Source organism: Haliotis cracherodii, unplaced genomic scaffold, assembly GCF_022045235.1.
Source record: "Haliotis cracherodii isolate W230 unplaced genomic scaffold, xgHalCrac1.p SCAF_16, whole genome shotgun sequence".
Classification (NCBI taxonomy): domain Eukaryota; kingdom Metazoa; phylum Mollusca; class Gastropoda; order Lepetellida; family Haliotidae; genus Haliotis; species Haliotis cracherodii.
Window position 1 is genome coordinate 6,708,778 of NW_027266271.1, and position 21,543 is coordinate 6,730,320.

At 42.8% G+C, this 21,543-nt stretch overlaps 1 protein-coding gene across 2 annotated transcripts in view; it reads left to right on the plus strand.

The window, feature by feature from the left end:
- The window catches only part of LOC139463764 (inversin-like), a 39,795-nt gene extending 18,846 nt beyond the window's left edge, over positions 1-20,949 (plus strand). For both annotated transcript variants that reach the window (XM_071245053.1, XM_071245052.1), the window contains exons 11-23: positions 1,595-1,802; positions 2,131-2,211; positions 3,662-3,758; positions 4,365-4,471; positions 4,659-4,776; positions 5,256-5,347; positions 7,649-7,801; positions 16,839-16,985; positions 17,142-17,291; positions 17,613-17,716; positions 18,776-18,862; positions 19,088-19,213; positions 19,997-20,949. In XM_071245053.1, coding sequence (XP_071101154.1) covers positions 1,595-1,802; positions 2,131-2,211; positions 3,662-3,758; positions 4,365-4,471; positions 4,659-4,776; positions 5,256-5,347; positions 7,649-7,801; positions 16,839-16,985; positions 17,142-17,291; positions 17,613-17,716; positions 18,776-18,862; positions 19,088-19,213; positions 19,997-20,076 — 1,550 coding nt within the window. In that variant the 3' untranslated portion in view covers positions 20,077-20,949. The remainder of the gene's footprint in view (positions 1-1,594; positions 1,803-2,130; positions 2,212-3,661; positions 3,759-4,364; positions 4,472-4,658; positions 4,777-5,255; positions 5,348-7,648; positions 7,802-16,838; positions 16,986-17,141; positions 17,292-17,612; positions 17,717-18,775; positions 18,863-19,087; positions 19,214-19,996) is intronic.
- Positions 20,950-21,543: the final 594 nt, after the last annotated feature.

Consider the following 21,543-nt stretch of genomic DNA (forward strand, 5'->3'; position numbering starts at 1 on the left):
AATATGCTCTAGAGGTCTCATATGCTTGGATTAGAGTTGTTAATATGATTTCTTTTTAGGCTGATATATCTTATTTAAGAAATAAATGATGAGTGGGAGTTGTTTATCGTACAGTAAGACATTACAGAGAGATTTAACCATAAGGGGCGCATAAAAATAAAATAATGTCATCCAATATACATCATCAAGTTGCGGGCGCATGTTTGAATCTCCAGAAATGACGTCATGATCAGTGGTGTGTGTTCTGCAGATAAGGGTTGTCACTGTGTGGGTAACATATGTCATGCACATTCTGAAAGGTGGGTCAGTAGTGTGTGTTCTACAGATGCACCTTCTGTAAGGTGGGCCAGTAGTGTGTGTTCTACAGATGCACATTCTGTAAGGTGGGCCAGTAGTGTGTGTTCTACAGATGCACATTCTGTAAGGTGGGTCAGTAGTGTGTGTTCTACAGATGCACATTCTGTAAGGTGGGACAGTAGTGTGTGTTCTACAGATGCACATTCTGTAAGGTGGGGCAGTAGTGTGTGTTCTACAGATGCACATTCTGTAAGGAGGGCCAGTAGTGTGTGTTCTACAGATGCACATTCTGTAAGGTGGGGCAGTAGTGTGTGTTCTACAGATGCACATTCTGTAAGGAGGGCCAGTAGTGTGTGTTCTACAGATGCACATTCTGTAAGGTGGGTCAGTAGTGTGTGTTCTACAGATGCACATTCTGTAAGGTGGGACAGTAGTGTGTGTTCTACAGATGCACATTCTGTAAGGTGGGTCAGTAGTGTGTGTTCTACAGATGCACATTCTGTAAGGTGGGTCAGTCGTGTGTGTTCTACAGATGCACATTCTGTAAGGTGGGTCAGTAGTGTGTGTTCTACAGATGCACCTTCTGTAAGGTGGGGCAGTCGTGTGTGTTCTACAGATGCACATTCTGTAAGGTGGGCCAGTAGTGTGTGTTCTACAGATGCACATTCTGTAAGGTGGGACAGTAGTGTGTGTTCTACAGATGCACCTTCTGTAAGGTGGGTCAGTAGTGTGTGTTCGACAGATGCACATTCTGTAAGGTGGGTCAGTAGTGTGTGTTCTGCAGATGCACATTCTGTAAGCAGGGCCAGTAGTGTGTGTTCTACAGATGCACATTCTGTAAGGTGGGACAGTAGTGTGTGTTCTACAGATGCACATTCTGTAAGGTGGGTCAGTAGTGTGTGTTCTGCAGATGCACATTCTGTAAGCAGGGCCAGTAGTGTGTGTTCTACAGATGCACATTCTGTAAGGTGGGACAGTAGTGTGTGTTCTACAGATGCACATTCTGTAAGGTGGGTCAGTAGTGTGTGTTCTGCAGATGCACATTCTGTAAGCAGGGCCAGTAGTGTGTGTTCTACAAATGAACATTCTGTAAGGAGGGCCAGTAGTGTGTGTTCTACAGAGAAGGGTTGACACATTGTGGGCAACATACAGACTGCACATTCTGTAAGGTGAATGGCTGTCTGGCCTTTGCTAGGGTAGGTCTGGCTATCATTCTAGGTATCGGAAAGTGAGCGTCCTTCAAGCCTTGGCATCTGTATACATGGTGAATACACAGCCACTGTTTGATTTCCTCCAGCCCTCCATGCTGCAGCTTATTCCGGCCACACCAGCACAGTGCGCATCCTGCTGGAGTACAGGGCTGACATCGATGCAGTGGACCTGATGAAACACACGCCTCTTTTCAGGGCCTGTGAGTCAGGTCAGACGGACGTGGTGCAGGCTCTCATTGATGCTGGGGCCAAGGTGGACGTCGTAGATCAGGATGGCAGGTCCCCTCTACACTGGTGGGTGTACTTCAGGGTGTCATGGCAGTCTCAACGTTACTTTTCGTAGTTGCATGAATAATGGTCATTATTCATATATATACATAGTTGAATAATGTACGGATTTAGAAAGATTCTAAATTTAAAAAACATTATCCCAGAGAGATCAAGGCTAATGAAATGAAATATTCCAGACATTGTATCCCCAAAGTTCTGTCCTTGTGCTTGATAGCTGTTACAGCATTTGGAATGGCTTCTCAAGTCTAGATCACAGGCATGTATGTATTGGTGTAGATCGAGTGCTCCACAGTATCCACATGTATCTAATGTAGCTGTCCCTCTGCTGTAGGGCGGCACTCGGGGGGCATGCCTACATCTGCCAGACTCTCATCAAGTTTGGAGTGGACCCCAACATCAGGGACACAACCGGGTGAGTACTCGACAATACATTGGACACCAGTGAGTAGTGGGAGGTGACAGTGGACACCAGTGAGTAGTGGGACGTGACAGTGGTCAACAGTGAGTAGTGGGACGTGACAGTGGTCACCAGTGAGTAGTGGGATGTGACAGTGGACACCAGTGAGTAGTGGGACGTGACAGTGGTCACCAGTGAGTAGTGGGACGTGACAGTGGACACCAGTGAGTAGTGGGACGTGACAGTGGACACCAGTGAGTAGTGGGACGTGACAGTGGACACCAGTGAGTAGTGGGACGTGACAGTGGACACCATTGAGTAGTGGGACGTGACAGATGACACCAGTGAGTAGTGGGTAGTAACAGTTGACACCAGTGAGTGAGTAGTGGGACGTGACAGTTGACACCAGTGAGTAGTGGGACGTGACAGATGACACCAGTGAGTAGTGGGACGTGACAGTGGACACCAGTGAGTAGTGGGACGTGACAGTGGTCACCAGTGAGTAGTGGGACGTGACAGTGGTCACCAGTGAGTAGTGGGACGTGACAGTGGACACCAGTGAGTAGTGGGACGTGACAGTGGACACCAGTGAGTAGTGGGACGTGACAGTGGACACCAGTGAGTAGTGGGACGTGACAGTGGTCACCAGTGAGTAGTGGGACGTGACAGTGGTCACCAGTGAGTAGTGGGACGTGACAGTTGACACCAGTGAGTGAGTAGTGGGACGTGACAGTGGACACCTGTGAGTAGTGGGACGTGACAGTGGACACCAGTGAGTAGTGGGACGTGACAGTGGTCACCAGTGAGTAGTGGGACGTGACAGTGGACACCAGTGAGTAGTGGGACGTGACAGTGGACACCAGTGAGTAGTGGGACGTGACAGTGGTCACCAGTGAGTAGTGGGACGTGACAGTTGACACCAGTGAGTAGTGGGACGTGACAGTGGACACCAGTGAGTAGTGGGACGTGACAGTGGACACCAGTGAGTAGTGGGACGTGACAGTGGTCACCAGTGAGTAGTGGGACGTGACAGTGGTCACCAGTGAGTAGTGGGACGTGACAGTGGACACCAGTGAGTAGTGGGACGTGACAGTGGACACCAGTGAGTAGTGGGACGTGACAGTTGACACCAGTGAGTAGTGGGACGTGACAGTTGACACCAGTGAGTAGTGGGACGTGACAGTTGACACCTGTGAGTGAGTAGTGGGACGTGACAGTGGTCACCAGTGAGTAGTGGGACGTGACAGTGGACACCAGTGAGTAGTGGGACGTGACAGTGGTCACCAGTGAGTAGTGGGACGTGACAGTGGACACCAGTGAGTGAGTAGTTGGACGTGACAGTTGGGACTTATAATAGCCTATGTTGGCAATATGATCCGCAAAATTGCAGCCTAGTTTTGGCAGGGATGGAAACTGGACTGTCATAGTCAGTCATTGAGCTTTGTCAACTGTATGTGAGTTGCAGGCGTACCCCCATCCAGTGTGCAGCGTATGGAGGTTTTGTCAACTGTATGTCTGTGTTGATGGAGCACAAGGCCGATCCCAGCACACAGGATAATGAGGTTAGTGCTACATGTGTCACAGTAAGGGTTGGACACCGGGTGTCAAGCTACAGGCTGAACAGTGATTAAGCTTGTGGTCAGTGACCCTAGTGGAGCAGGGTGGATGCACTGTCGTGTCTGGCGTGGGTTCAGGAACGAGACACCAAGCCAATCATTGCAGTATATGACCCATAACACCCTTCTGCTTATAGTAGTATTGCTTCATTCATACTTCATAAGATAAGACACCTAGAGATATGTCAGTGTCTTATGTTCCTGTGGGGATTCTGGGATAGTACTGGTTCCGAGTAACCTATGCTTGTCATAAAAATGTGGTTGGCAGACAATGTGGCTTGGCTGATGGCATCACGTCATACCCTGATAGCAAGGATCGTTGCTCATGCTTTTAGTCACTGGCCACCTGATCCAGACTGGATTATCTAAAGCCTGTTATGATGTAGCTGGAACAGCGCTGACTGCATCATCCAACACATTCACCTCCTCGCTCTGTTATGTAAACTGCCATGTGTGTTGGTCTATTGGCTGGTCCACCAGGGGCTCCAGTTTGTTGTCAGTAGTAGTCCAGGCTTTCTGCTGATGTGTAATGTTGTCTTGTGTCGGCGCCAGGGAATGACATCACTGCACTGGGCCTGCAGTATGGGCCACCTGGACACAGTCAAGCTGCTGGTGGAGCACATGGCCTATGTCAACCACATGGAGTTCACTGAAGACAGGTAGGTCCGGGATCCTGGCTTGCCTCATCAATAACATACAACAGATAATGTTACTAGGAAATGGAATCAACATATTTGTTAAGCTTCATCTATAAATGGAGATTTTATTCTACCTCAGTTCATGTATATATGTTGATGGCAAGGGATTGATATCGGCTAGTTTGTCCAATGACTTATGAACTGGCAGGTACACACCTCTAGACTACGCATTGATGGGTGAGCACCATGACGTTGCCCAGTACATGATAGAACAGGGGGCCCTCTCCATCACCGGCATACAGGACATTGCAGCACAGAAAATACAGGTGAGTGTCCTGCAACTGAAGGTGCTGATGCTAAGTGACATAGAAACCCTGGCATCGTAGTCTGCTGTGTGTCTAGCGCTGGTCACATGCATGTGTTGCTGGTGACACCACCAGACATTCAAACGAAGATCCTGAGATGTGTACTCTAACCATGGCTTTAACCATTATATTTCCATAAGAGGCACAGATACTTTGTAAAGTTCTGTAAACGTCAAAAGTTTTCATGAACTTCAGTAGCCACCCCTGGTCTAAAATTTTAGTATGACCTGTTGGTTGGGTTTGTGAAAGAAGTGCTTATTTATATATTAAAGATATATTTCTTTCGAGATGATGTTGTATCAACAAACTGATAGTCTGACGTAGATGTGATGCTATTGGTTGGCCAGTCATTATGCAGGATACTAGTAATGTATGATTTGCATTTGATGAACATGGAGGTGGCTGGATGGCTGGCTGATCTGTGATGTTCTGTGTTGTAGTCTGCATTTCGAGGCTACCGTGTGAGGAAGACATTTATAGAGAGGAAGAGGCTGCTGATGAAACATGAAAAGTTAAAGAGGGAGGCTGCCAGGTAGGAGTTTACAGTGTAGAGTACAATATGCAGTGTTTGGCAAGGACTAAAGGACTATTCATTTGACAGCTGCCAGTTGGGAGTTTACATGAAGTAGAGTACAATATACATTTGACAGCTGCCAGTTAGGAGTTTACATAAAAAAGAGTACAATATACATTTGACAGCTGCCAGTTGGGAGTTTACATGAAGTAGAGTACAATATACATTTGACAGCTGCCAGTTAGGAGTTTACATAAAATAGAGTACAATATACATTTGACAGCTGTCAGTTGTGAGTTTACATGAAGTAGAGTACAATATACATTTGACAGCTGCCGGTTAGGAGTTTACATGAAGTAAAGTACAATATACATTTGACAGCTGTCGGTTAGGAGTTTACATGAACTAGAGTACAATATACATTTGACAGCTGCCAGTTGGGAGTTTACATGAAGTAGTGTACAATATACATTTGACAGCTGCCTGTTTGGAGTTTACATGAAGTAAAGTACAATATACATTTGACAGCTGTCGGTTAGGAGTTTACATGAACTAGAGTACAATATACATTTGACAGCTGCCAGTTGGGAGTTTACATGAAGTAGTGTACAATATACATTTGACAGCTGCCAGTTGGGAGTTTACATGAAGTAGTGTACAATATACATTTGACAGCTGCCTGTTTGGAGTTTACATGAAGTAGAGTACAATAAATACATTTGACAGCTGTCGGTTAGGAGTTTACATGAAGTAGATTACAATATACATTTGACAGCTGCCGGTTAGGAGTTTACATGAAGTAGTGTACAATATACATTTGACAGCTGCCGGCTAGGAGTTTACATGAAGTAAAGTACAATATACATTTGACAGCTGCCGGTTAGGAGTTTACATGAAGTAGAGTACAATATACATTTGACAGCTGCCTGTTGGGAGTTTACATGAAGTAGATTACAATATACATTTGACAGCTGCCGGTTAGGAGTTTACATGAAGTAGATTACAATATACATTTGACAGCTGCCAGTTGGGAGTTTACATGAAGTAGTGTACAATATACATTTGACAGCTGCCTGTTTGGAGTTTACATGAAGTAGAGTACAATAAATACATTTGACAGCTGTCGGTTAGGAGTTTACATGAAGTAGATTACAATATACATTTGACAGCTGCCGGTTAGGAGTTTACATGAAGTAGTGTACAATATACATTTGACAGCTGCCGGCTAGGAGTTTACATGAAGTAAAGTACAATATACATTTGACAGCTGCCTGTTGGGAGTTTACATAAAGTAGAGTACAATATACACATTTGACAGCTGCCTGTTGGGAGTTTACATAAAGTAGAGTACAATATACATTTGACAGCTGCCTGTTTGGAGTTTACATGAAGTAGAGTACAATATACATTTGACAGCTACCGGCTAGGAGTTTACATGAAGTAGAGTACAATATACTTTTGACAGCTGCCTGTTGGGAGTTTACATCAAGTAGAGTACAATATATATTTGACAGCTGCCAGTTAGGAGTTTACATGAAGTACAGTACTATATACATTTGACAGCTGCCGGTTGGGAGTTTACATGAAGTACAGTACTATATACATTTGACAGCTACCGGCTAGGAGTTTACATGAAGTACAGTACAATATACATTTGACAGCTGCCTGTTGGGAGTTTACATGAAGTAGTGTACAATATACATTTGACAGCTGCCAGTTAGGAGTTTACATGAAGTAGAGTACAATATACATTTGACAGCTGCCGGTTAGGAGTTTACATGAAGTAGAGTACAATATACATTTGACAGCTGCCGGTTAGGAGTTTACATGAAGTAGAGTACAATATACATTTGACAGCTGTTGGTTGGGAGTTTACATGAAGTACAGTACAATATACATTTGACAGCTGCCGGTTGTGAGTTTACATGAAGTAGAGTACAATATACATTTGACAGCTGCCGGTTGGGAGTTTACATGAAGTAGATTACAATATACATTTGACAGCTGTCAGTTGTGAGTTTACATGAAATAAAGTACACCTTTCATTTGACACCTACAACCTCAGTGTATATAAGTTCTTTGGATGTGCTTTTTGAAAATTGTCTGCTTTGACACTTAAGAGTAAGTTATAGGTATGTTAACAGTTTGTCACAGATTATCACCATATTTTGCATCCAAAGGTTCTGTTCTTGTGTAGTTAGGTCTCTGGCTTTGGGTGGAAGAGCAACGTATAAGTTTACCTCTAGACCTTCAAATCCAACATTCCTAGATTGAACACTGTGTTGACGTGGAGTAAGTTGACTTGTTCTCTGGGTGCAGGAAGCGTGCAGTGGAGGAATATCGCAAGAAGGAGGATGTGCAGCACAAGCGGGACGTGGAAGACAAGTATGTCACCTCTGATCTGGTTACCATGGAGACAGCAGGAACAGTGGACGTGGCACCTGAAGTGGAGGTCAAAAGTGGGACCAAAAAGTAGGTGAAGATGTATTAGGGCTGGGACGGGTTACTCGGGTACCCGGGTTGGATGGGTTCTGAGTAGGATCCCCCGGGAACTAACAGAACTCCCTCTTTAAATTATTCCTGTTCAAATATAGTTTCTATATATAGATTCTAGATATAATTTCTACTGACCATTGTATCAATATTCATTAAAATGATATTACTGCATTCACTGATTGAAGCCCTCCATTTAACACTTTAGAAGACCACATATCTATGAAAAGTGTGAGAAGAATGGGTAGATAGCATCTAAAAGGATAACTACTCAGATGACAAAGATGTTCCCATCAATTATGGTGGGAAAGATAATCACAGGACTAGAGAGGAGCCTACCAAGCAATGCAGCAGGGTCAGATGGCTATTTTGACGGCAAAACTCAGTATTAGGCTTAAAAAAAAGAAAAGAATTGGTTCTCAGGCAATGACTTTTGAAAATATAGTGCAAGCAGGTGGTGTTTTTTTTTTTGCTTGTTGACACTTGTATGTAAGCATATATGTCTGAGTTGGGTATTCATGTTAAAACTGTGTCATGTTATCTCAGTGGGCTAGCACTATAAATCGGCATCAGTCCGGACTAGTACAAGCAGCTACACACACAAACAGACATTCATGCACATGTTTTAGAATGTTTTAGAATATAAGTGCAATAATCTTGGACGTGATATTAAACCCCATTTCACTTCGCCTCACCTCACTGCACCTCAACCTACCATACAAACTCCTATTGCTACCATTAGAATGACACGATCTGTGCATTAAAGCAGTGCATGTGTAAAGGGCAGTAACTGCGTGCTATATAGGATTGCATTGTTTTTAAGTATTGGGATTTTGTTTTTATTCACCGGGGCGAGGGATATAGAAATGGGTTCTGTCCATCTGTCTGTCCTTCTGTGCGTGTGTGTGTGCATCTCGAAATTGTTTCCGGAGCATAACTCAGAAACAGTAAAATATTTCTCTACGAAACTTTGCATGTCTATCAAACTCATGCTAAACTGGTACCTTTTGCTATTTAGGAATTTTATAAATTTCTATTTTTTACATGTTTCAATGGCAACAAGTTGCATCTAAGTTTTAATGTAGGGCGGGTTCACTTATGGAGTATAACAGATAAACTGTTAAATATTTCCTTGCCAAACATTGCATGTCTATATATAGAGCACATACTGAACCGGTGCCATTTGATATTAAGGAGTTTTAGAAATGTTAATTTTAGAATTTCCATTGCAGCTATTTTGACATGGGCTAAGAGTTGCCTGGTTTGGGACCATAACGTGTTAAAATGGGAGGGGGATATAGATGACTTCGTTGACTATACGCTTGTTTAAAATTCAATGGAAATAAAAAACAAAACATGCCTGAGAACAAAGACTATTATTTTTGGTTAGCCTTACTTTTAGCCAAGGAAGAATAACCATCATGCTGGGTATAATTCCTGAAGATGAGACCCACAGCAGGTGGAACTAGTGTAGCATTTGCAGCCAGGGAGAGGACATTTTGCAACAAACAATAGACATGAAGGTTGGTGGCACAGGAAGGGCTAGACACAACATACAACCCTGGAGCTATTACAGGCAGGCCAGGCACCCCTACAGACAATATGACAGTAGCAGGTGAACATCCTGCAGACTGGTACACAATGTCGTCCAGCTTTTGTAAACAGAAGAGCGAAAACAAAACAGTGACTGGATAGAGGAGGTAGAGCCTGACAGTGGAGCAGAACATTATGAATGAACGCCACCATAAAACATGACTGCACAGATTGTTTCAGGTGTTTCACAGAGGTGTCAAGTCTCAAAGGTCGGCTGAGACAGCCCACGTGACAACTACTTTCATAACGTTCACAGTTCCTAAAAAAATCCATTGAGTTAGATAACAATGAGCAATTAATCAACGTATTATCGGTTAACCCTTTGAACAAAGTATGTTGTTTTTACATAGGCACTTCACGCAAGGATATGAGTGTATTCCCTTTGTTTTAGTAAACCTAGACATGTAAACACTCACTTTTGAGATATCCACTGTGCAAGTTAACAGGGATTAATCAATCAATGTATTTTCTGTTAATCCTTTGATGACTACGAACGATCCACTGATTTACAAAAAAAAGTAAATTAGCTGATCATTCATCTCTTGCTGGGCTGCCACGTGCATATTACATAACACACATTTCACCTCACTTCAAACCTGGATTTAGATTGAATAATTACCCCAGACACAATAGGTAAATGCCAAATGGGAATCTTCGTCAGGTATTCGGAGTGGTGCTACCACTAATTATACCTGTAATAAAATAATTAACTGAGCGCCAAGTGAATGACGACAAATACACAAGTGTAGGGTTATACCAGAAAACGTGGATGACAACAAGGGAGTAGTAATTGTATTATCGACACAATCTGAAATCCGAAAATGCTTTCACTGCATTGATACTTTTTTTTAAACTATAACCATCTGGGGTATTTCCAAATGACGACAACCAATGAGCTACGCCGTTCTTTTTGTCTGTTTGTTTAGGCTGAAGAAATTAATTAACATGCGCCCTTTGTCGAAATCTTTATAGATCAAGGTTAACCAATCAGTGTTCAAAAATGGGTAAAACAAATATTGCCTCCAAGTTTATTTAGCTGTCCTTGCAGACGGTAGCCCAGTCTCTGGTCACGCTCAGTTGCGTTGCGTATCATCCGGGTACTCACGGGGAAAAAACAATAACAAAGGCAACAACCAGTCCCGGGGAATTGCTTTAGATCAGTGCCCCTTTAACTGGTGCAGGGTCATACTCTGTACCGTGCACAGCATACTTACCGGACTAACTGTTAGAGGGGACTTTCACTCAGGCAAGGAAGAAGACTAGTTGCAGTGACCATATCTTTCTATTGTTCCCTATAAATGATTTTCATTTTCATTGTCACTACACAGAGCTGTTGGCAAATAACTGCAAAATTGTTGAATGTGGCGTTAAACAAACAAAAAGGATAGCTTGAAGAACAAATGGTCCACGGTTGCAGTAGTTCAGACCATTTAGGACATGAAGCTGATGGGGAGAAGACAGCTGATAGAAACAATAATACACCAGCAAATATACCATTCCATCAGACTTTCCATCACAGCAAGAAAGATGTCAGCCAATGTGTTTCTAGGTGTGGTGTATAGCGTCCTTCACTAGTGATAGGCTTGCCTCAGTCTCTGCTTCTAAAACACAAGAGCCAATGAACCAAACCCTGCAGCTGCTGTAAGATAATACGATTATGTACTTATCCAGACTTACCATGACATAATATTTAAACCTGGTGATATTTAATAAAGCTACTTGTACACTGGTACAACACTGGTAGAAAGTACTGGAGTGTGTCAGCTTGCATAATAATTTAAGTGGGCTCAACTAGAGCTTATTGTTCAACTGTTCACAGCTGGGACAGTACACACACAGCTGGGACAGTACACACACAGCTGGGACAGTACACACACAGCTGGGACAGTACACACTCAGCTGGGACAGTACACACACAGCTGGGACAGTACACACACAGCTGGGACAGTACACACACAGCTGGGACAGTACACACTCAGCTGGGACAGTACACACTCAGCTGGGACAGTACACACACAGCTGGGACAGTACAAACACAGCTGGGACAGTACACATACAGCTGGGACAGTACACACACACAGCTGGGACAGTACACACACAGCTGGGACAGTACGCACACAGCTGGGACAGTACACACACAGCTGGGACAGTACACACACAGCTGGGACAGTACACACACAGCTGGGACACTACACACTCAGCTGGGACAGTACACACACAGCTGAGACAGTACACACACAGCTGGGACAGTACACACACAGCTGGGACAGTACACACTCAGCTGACACAGTACACACTCAGCTGGGACAGTACACATACAGCTGGGACAGTACACACACAGCTGGGACAGTACACACACAGCTGACACAGTACACACTCAGCTGACACAGTACACACTCAGCTGGGACAGTACACACACAGCTGGGACTGTACACACACAGCTGGGACACTACACACACAGCTGGGACACTACACACACGGCTCCTTGTCTGTCCTCTGCATCTTACAACTACCACAGATAGAACTTTTCTAAGGGTATTTGTACAGAGCTGTTTTACAGACTAGGTCTGTCTGTAGTGCGTGAAAGTAATGAGTAAAGGTAGTTTGTAAAAGTAGTGTGTGAGAGTTGTGTTTGAGTAATACATGGTTATATTGCAGTTTGGTTTTGCAGTTTTGTTTTTATCATATTTTTTATCTGTTTGGTACAAACAAGCTGTGTCACTTTCAGACCTGCAAGCATTAAAATTAGTGTAGCTAATGTCAGGGAAAATGCATTGAGTCAGTGTAATAATAATACAAAAGTATGAAATATAGCATAATAAATATCAGACTCAGAAACTTGGATTGCTCTCCATTGACTGAATACAATGAGTATTGCCTTCTGGCTGAATTAAAGTGCCCATACCATATCCTTCACTGCCTACCCAGGTAGAGGGCTCTGTACCACACAATGGATTAGGCCAGTCAGGTGTGAAGTGTCATTACCTCGCACACTCCAACCCTAAGAGAGGTAAATAGAAATCCCCAAGCAGTTATTACTTTCCCTGTGTGTAGTGTTATGCACTTGCAGTATATCAAACAGGGGAGCCCGGCATGGTTACAAGTGGCCTGTGTGGCAGTGTAGTTGACAGTATGTGCTGGAAATAGAAGCCTCTCCCTCACATTCTCTGGGACTTACAACATGGCCGATGTGCTTCATGCCCCACTTAGGTAATGCTTGTTATGAATTGTTGCCCTTGTGGTTGTCTTGGATTCATTCATAGAGATGGAACCCATGTACCACTAGAGCATCTTCACATATTTCTTATCACATCTCACATACAGCATCCCTGTACAACAGGTCAGAATAGGTCCCATTACATTGATCATGCTTAAGCAGATGCAAGTGGGAAACACTTAAATTAGTCTAGCCAGTCTCTGACACCCTAGAGAATACAGTGAAAAAGGTCAAGTCGTGAAATTAAATATTGTTCTTGGGTCTGTTTGGATTTTACTATAATTTTAGGATATACATTTTTAAATGAGATAACTCTATTTCTGGGACTAAATGTTAGTCAAGGTGGTCAGGCTCTGTGACTTGGCTGTTTGAATGTCATACTGTCCCTTGATGCTGTGGATCCTTGCCCATGCTTTCATTCACTGGTTTGCATGTTATATTGTCCCTTGATGCTGTGGATCGTTGCCCATGCTTTCAGTCACTGGTTTGCATGTTATATTGTCCCTTGATGCTGTGGATCGTTGCCCATGCTTTCAGTCACTGGTTTGCATGTTATATTGTTCCTTGATGCTGTGGATCCTTGCCCATGCTTTCATTCACTGGTTTGCATGTCATACTGTCCCTTGATGCTGTGCTTTCAGTCACTGGTTTGCATGTCATATTGTTCCTTGATGCTGTGGATCCTTGCCCATGCTTTCAGTCACTGGTTTGCATGTTATATTGTCCCTTGATGGTGTGGATCCTTGCCCATGCTTTCAGTCACTGGTTTGCATGTCATATTGTCCCTTGATGCTGTGCTTTCAGTCACTGGTTTGCATGTCATATTGTCCCTTGATGCTGTGGATGGTTGCCCATGCTTTCAGTCACTGGTTTGCATGTTATATTGTCCCTTGATGGTGTGGATCGTTGCCCATGCTTTCAGTCACTGGTTTGCATGTCATATTGTCCCTTGATGCTGTGCTTTCAGTCACTGGTTTGCATGTCATATTGTCCCTTGATGCTGTGGATGGTTGCCCATGCTTTCAGTCACTGGTTTGCATGTCATACTGTCCCTTGATGCTGTGGATCGTAGCCCATGCTTTCAGTCACTGGTTTGCATGTCATACTGTCCCTTGATGCTGTGCTTTCAGTCACTGGTTTGCATGTCATTTTGTCCCTTGATGGTGTGGATCGTAGCCCATGCTTTCAGTCACTGGTTTGCATGGTTCGGAGTTGATTATTTACAGGCACCATGATGATTGCTCTTACTCGTTCTTCTAATTTGTCTGATGTTTTTTTGCATGTACAAATTCTTACATTAAGTAATGTTTAGAACATTGGTCACCTTTCAAGGAATTTGTCTCTATATCTCCATTCTGTTATGGATAAATGCTCTGCACCAGTAATATGATGGTTACAAATTGGTGCAGAGAATTTATCAAAATAGAATGGAGATCAAATACACTGGCTAAACAAGGATGGCGTTAAGCTGGACTTCTCGGAAGAATGAATACACCCACATCAGTTTCAGCTGTGATCAGTCAATAATTGATAACATTGGATTCATTTTTATGGTACAATGTATCTGAAATGGATTGATTCATACAATATTTTGTATTCTGATGTGTTTGGCGGCAGTTTGGATGCAAGCTTATGATTATATGATAAAGAACACTTGGTAAAAACGTCACAAATACATGTTTTGTGCAGATGACACACCCACACAACTGTGTGGAACAGCAGATGACACACCAACACAACTGTGTGGAACAGCAGATGACACACCCACACAACTGTGTGGAACAGCAGATGACACACCAACACAACTGTGTGGAACAGCAGATGACACACTAACACAACTGTGTGGATTAGCAGATGACACACCAACACAACTGTGTGGAACAGCAGATGACACACTAACACAACTGTGTGGATTAGCAGATGACACACCAACACAACTGTGTGGAACAGCAGATGACACACCCACACAACTGTGTGGACCAGCAGATGACACACCAACACAACTGTGAGGTACAGCTACAACAGGTGCCCCGACTGAGGAAACTAGAGCAGATGTTATCCCAGATCAGCTTACTATTGATAAATATGTCAGTATCAAAATGGGTTGAGGAATACCAGTGATGAAGACTTAACGATGAAGATTTTCAGATAAAAGTGTCTATTTTGATTTGACACCATTAGAATTGTCATTATTCATGACATCATTGAAGATTCCCTTGTGAATTCCCCTTGATAAAGTAACACAGCCTTGTGTGCATGGTTTAGTCTGTACCATATTAATATCACTTTATGTTTGCTGCTTTGTAAGTCCAATATTGTGAAGACATTATTCCTAAAAAAATACCAACTCAGTATCAGATCCCTGATTTGTGAAGCAGATAAGCAGCTAGCCGTGGAGAGGGAGATAGGCTATGTGTGGTCTCTGTGTGGGTTTGGAGGGGAGATCTTTATATGTAGTCTGTACAGGTTTTTGAAATCAATAGATAAACTGAAGGGTTTGTGTACACAAGTTTTGGACTTGGATTACTATGTTGTTGTTGCAGGCAACATTAAGGAATGTGTTGTTGACCTGAGGGTGTCCTTGTACCCATCCAGTACGCTGTCTGTGAAGGAAGGGCATCTGTTACAGTGACTACTACACTGTGATCACTGCATGGGGAGATAGGAATCTGTTGTCATAGCCACTTGCTTCACCTGTCACAATGACAGATTGCCAAACAATGTCCCTTGATAGGTATGCATTAATACAACAATCTCAATAAGGCCGCCACATGATATAGGATTGAATGCATTCAATGCAGTGTGACAAGGAGACGCGGCATACGCTAGGCCACCTGATCTCTACCCCCATGTCTGGTCACGCCTCCTGCTCAGAGCTGTAGTCTGTTACTAAGACAGAACAACAGCCTTGTCTGGAGGAAACACTGTCAGGGCTAGCGGTGGCCAGATGCCTCCTGCAGTGGTTGCTAGTGTTTTCCGGATTTGAATTGGAGCAAGATTCTGGGTACTGGACACTTGGTAGTGCTGATCATGGGAAGAGATTACATGCCAGGATCGAAAAACTTGTCTGGGGTATAATGTGATTTGAACTGCCAGGGGTGGATATTTGCAACAGGAAGTCTTTGTAATGTTTGACTATTCATGTATATCTGTGTTTCTGTGCTGTGAGCATGTGCTGATGGCATGAACTGGGAAGCAGGATGAACCTTGCTGATTTTGTCAAACAAATTAGGAGCATTTATTGAGTTTGTGAAGTGACGTGACGTGACGTGGGTACTTTAGTGAATCAATCTTTAAGCAATGCCTACTAAGCAGAAATTTAGGCCCTCCTCACTTGTGAGACATGTATCAAGGAAAGATGGTGGTCAGTAAGTACCGTGTTTTTTACAGTGCGTGCAGTGGTGTGTTTCTCCCTCTCTTGCCTGTCAGTTGTACCTACATATAACCTAATGTGTCATTTTAGATTATGTACTTTTACCATGTTTACTGTTCTGGGCCCCATTCCACAAAGTGATCGTAGTGAAAAGATGATTGTAACTCTCTTACTTTAACATAGACTTACGACACTCATAACGCTAAGATGATCATAACTCCCATACTTTAATACAGACCGGATGATCACAACTCCCATACTTTAATACAGACCGGATGATCACAACTCCCATACTTTAACATAGACATACAACAGTCATAACGCTAAGACGATCGTAACTCCCACACTTGAACATAGACTTATGACAGTCATAGCATTAAGACAATCGTAACTCCATTCCTTAGCATAGACTTACGACTTACGACCTACGATCGCTTTGTGGAATGGATCCCTGGCAGAATCTGCAGTGGTATGATCTGCTTCTCCGAAATGAAAGATATCTCGATTGTTTCCAGGTTTCAAGAGGGCATCGGGTTGCACTGTATATATGAAATATTCTATCTGTCAATGGCTATGTTAGAAGGTTGAGAACTTGTTATGCAGGATTAGGGAAGTTAATGAGAATCATAAAATATAGTTACCAGATCACGAGAAAGGAGTTCATGCATCTCTTTTGAATGTCCTGTTGCAAGACTACTGCACCATGTATTGTGAACGTCCACGTGCTATTGGAGGTTTGTCCTGGTGTAGGTGAGCAGTGAACAGACAGCTGCTAAGGTCAGTGAACCTGTTTGTATGAGATGTCAGCATCAGGTGTGTGTCACTTGTTGCAGGAAGAAGGAGTACATGCCAACAGAACGGGAGATCATTCTGTCACAGAAGAAAGAAGCACAGAGTAAGAAACAGGCTGAGCAAGAACGACAGAAGGCAATACGCAGAAAACAGCAAGCAGCTGTTACCATACAGACAGCATGGAGAAGGTGAGAAGTGCTTAGTAACAGAGACTTCAAGTTTTAGCTCAAAGAAGTGATATTTCAAGGCTATAAATGTCCACTGGTAAAAGAAAGAATATTGTCTCTGCCTGAATTTTTCTTCGCAGGTACAGGTGTTACTTGTATGTTTCTCTCTTATGACAGATACAGAAAGAGATCCACACAGCTGACAAACCAGCTTGCTTCCACTGCGCGCAGTGCTGTGCGGCGCCGGCGCCTGCGGACAACAGAGGAGGAATGGGAGAGACAGATTGCTGCACTCACCATACAGCTGGCCTGGAGGAAGTTCTTCAGGTGAGCAGCTGGCCCACCGGCCCAACGTGGCAAATATCTGTGTACATATATGTCTAGTTCAGTGTGGTTGCTGGAAAGGGTTATGGATGGGATTGTGGTATAAGGTGTAGTTATGGGGAGGGGTATGGATGTAGTGGTTAGTGGTGGGTGCGTTTGGTTAGTGTTGCCAGCTTCGGTTGTGGGAATTGGTATTGTTGATGTGGTTGTCGATGTCTACTTTGGTAACAGGATTAGATCATCACAACCTTGGTATAGTATTTCGTCTCAGACTGCACACCAAGATTTGTGTATAAATTCATTGAGTATATATTGTGTACTCAGGAAGAAGTTGTTACGCCAGATACATCCCAATAAACGACAGCTGCAGATGTGGGACCCTGACGTTATTGCTGCAAAACAGAGGGCTCTGGTCAACCAGATATATAGTAAGTGTATAACATTGTTCACTGCAGTCTCCTCAAGCAGTAGGGCGCAAGGCAGGCCAATTTGTCTCAGTGCAGTTTGCAGTGCACAGTTACATCCATTAGGCAGGCCAGAATCCTATGATCTTTACTTTTTATCCAAGATTTCTCCTGATATGATTGTTGGTTTGTCACCACCAAAAAATGCAGTGCCTCAAATGTAGCAGTTTCTTACATAGCTGGAGGTGTGGCCGCATGGCCCAGTGGAATGTTATGTTTCTTAGCTGCAAGAATGCCGATTAATGATGGTTTGAATCCCAGAATTGACTGATTTAGGGTCAGTCCCACACTCATGATAATGAATTTTACCCTGTGGGTATTCCTGGAATTTGTCTGGAGTGAAATATGCTTGGCATAAGATTCCACTAAAATGGACATGAAGGTCAAGTTGAACTGGGTTGATCATTGCCAACTGACGATGCTGATCATAGCATCAAGCTTTGTTTGTTTGGCCCTGACTTGATTATTTACACAGGGTGCTGTGATGTCGCTGGAATATTGCTGACTACGACATAAAACAAAAAAAGTATTTCCTTTATGTGGTAATCTTTTAAGTTTATGACTTGCCCCCACATTAAGCTCTCATGTCATTATATATCTGAAATGATATTCAAGGCAGTGTAAAATAACAACTTTTACACTCCAGTATACACTATATTCTACATAGCAATCTACAACCATAACATCAGATTCCAAGGCAGACCAATCCTCTGTACACCAGAGACAGTGAGAGATGTTGCTCCATGTAGACAGTGACAGTGAAACATGCATAACACATGTACAACACATGTACAACAACACATGTAGAACAACACATGTAGAACAACACATGTACAACACATGTACAACACATGTACAACACATGTACAACACATGTACAACACATGTATAACACATGTACAACACATGTAGAACAACACATGTACAACACATGTACAACACATGTACAACACATGTACAACACATGTACAACACATGTATAACACATGTACAACACATGTATAACAGCCCACTGCCTTTCAGCTGAAGCAATCCAAGCCCCTTTCTGGCACCCGACTCTGAAGCGACAAGTGCGCCCCTTCTGGCACCGACTGATTCCCTCGCCTGCTGGTAAGTGTTGCCAACTGCATCACAGGAAGATAGGAGATGAAACTATGACAGCAGGAATTGCTCTCTTATACATAGGTATCATTTTACAAGGAAGGCATCTTGAATAAAGAAAGACAAAATATTCTTATTTCCTCATTTAAGTGAACCAAACAAAACTCTGCCCATCTTATTGTACAAGTACAGCTGCATATTGTCTGCATATGGCTTGTTTCTGCTTTGTTCTAGCTTTATCCTTTAACTTTGCTGTGGACCAGTACCACCCTGACACTGCTATGAGGGGTGCTACACCCCAGGTGCCCCACGATGACCACACCCACTCCCGGAGCACCCTGGAGGAGGCAGAACTATCAGGTCAGACTCACCACCTGTAACATTCATGTTTATATCTGTTGTTGTATATGACCTGGACGCAGTGGCAGCTAGTCAACAGAATAATCGCTGTACATGCCCTAGACACAATTGCAGTCAGTGGACAAACCACTGTATATGCCCTAGACACAATGTGAGTCAGCAGAATAACTGCTGTATATGCCCTAGACACAATGTGAGTCAGCAGAATAACCGCTGTATATGCCCTAGACACAATTGCAGTCAGCAGCATAGCTGCTGTATATGCCCTAGACACAATGTAAGTCAGCAAAATACCTGCTGTATATGCCCTAGACACAATGTAAGTCAGCAGAATAACTGCTGTCTATGCCCTAGACACAATGTGAGTCAGCAGAATAACTGCTGTCTATGCCCTAGACACAATGTGAGTCAGCAGAATAACTGCTGTCTATGCCCTAGACACAATGTGAGTAAGCAGAAAAGCTGCTGTATATTCCCTAGACACAATGTGAGTCAGCAGAATAGCTGCTATATATGATCTAGCCACAAAGTGTCAGCGGAATAACTGCTGTCTATGACCTAGACACAATGTGAGTCAGCAGAATAACATCTGTCTATGACCTAAACACTATGGCAGTCAGCTTATAACTGGTGCTTATCGCCCAGAAATGGTGCAGGTCAGAGGGATAACTGCTGTATATGACCTAGACACAGTGGCAGTCAGCGGTAACGGAATAACTGCTATATGTCCCCCAGACATATTGTGGAAGTCAATATATATGCTGTACTTATCTACACTTTCAGAAAGCCTCCAGAATATGAAAGTGAGTAAAGGCAGTCAACCAGCACGGTTCTCCTACAACCTGAATGACCTCAAACTCTGACCCCCAGGTGCTATTCTACATAGCATGTGTAAAGCCGAGATTGACAAGACAGACTGTGATATGGAGTGAAGGCATTTGCTAGCTATGTACATAGTGACATGTTGATGATAATCCTCTCCTGTGGTGCTCATTGATCTACTGATGTAAGTGGGGATAGTCATACAGCCAGTATGACCAACAGCAAGTTCAACCAGTTCTGATTGCTTCAACGGAGGTCATATCTGATATACATGACTTGTTGCAGTCATTGCAGCAGTGTTGATTGGATTTGTATTGGTTAGTATTTGTGAAAATAAAGTACAAGTTAAAGCCTGATTGCGTCAAATTTCGACAACCAATTAGTGGCCTCCCACCTAGGTTTCCAAAGTAATAGCCTGAAAACCTAATTGCTCATGTTTCTATAACCTTCTGATTTTATAATACTACCCACTGTTTGTAGAATTGATTGGTTTTCATTTTCATTTAGCTGAACAATATCTGGTCATCAAAACAAACTTTATCTTATTAATGATATGTTATTGTCTTAAGGTTTGAGTTCTTTATTACTTATTGTGTCAGTGGAGATAAACCATTGAAAATAACCATGTAGTTTGTGCATTGTTGTGTTTATATATCCTGTGGAAAATTATCTTGTGGCCTTATCTGATATTTTAGACTTTAGAGATACCCCATTAAAATACACATTGTTGAATTGTAATAAATTGGAGAAAGAATACTGGATACTGCTTTGATATCGGGATCTTTATGAAGAAAGGAAGCCTCACAAAAAACTCATTTACTTATTATCATTGAAGATGCTGTAAGATATTTATTGTGATGTACCTAATTCTTCAAACATGTTTATCATCCGTCCATGTTCTGTGTATCTCAAGCTGTGGCTGTGAAGTAAAACATTTAACAATACTTGTGGCTTCTGTTGTATGCAGCTTCATGATGAAGATGACTCGTTCTACATCAAACCTTTGGATCTGAACTCGAGTACCTCCCTGAAAGACATTTCTCACTCCTGGAGGAGTGTTTTATCGGATTCCTCAACTGCATCATTTATTTTGACTACATTACTTAAATTATGAGGTGAAAATGTGTATGTTTTGAACAATAAGAAAAATAAATTTTATGAGAGTTGGATATAATACCACTTTTATGTGTGAGGAGAGCCCAAACAGATGCAGGTTACCACTTTCATGAAACCCATGCGCACAGGAATGGTGCTGATAAATCGGGAAACAAAATCAATGATAATATGGGATTTGAACCTATGATCATAGGTTTCTGGCTCACCTAAGGCAAAGTGCAGTAACTCAGATGACAGGGCCCCCGAATATGATGGTATTGTTTTAACCTCAAATCACACATTACATTCTTTTCTTCCTGCATCACATAGCAGATTTATCAATTGTGAAAGAGGAAGACAATTTGCTATCACATTTGAAAGCAGTACTTTATCAAATTTCATGCACTGCATAC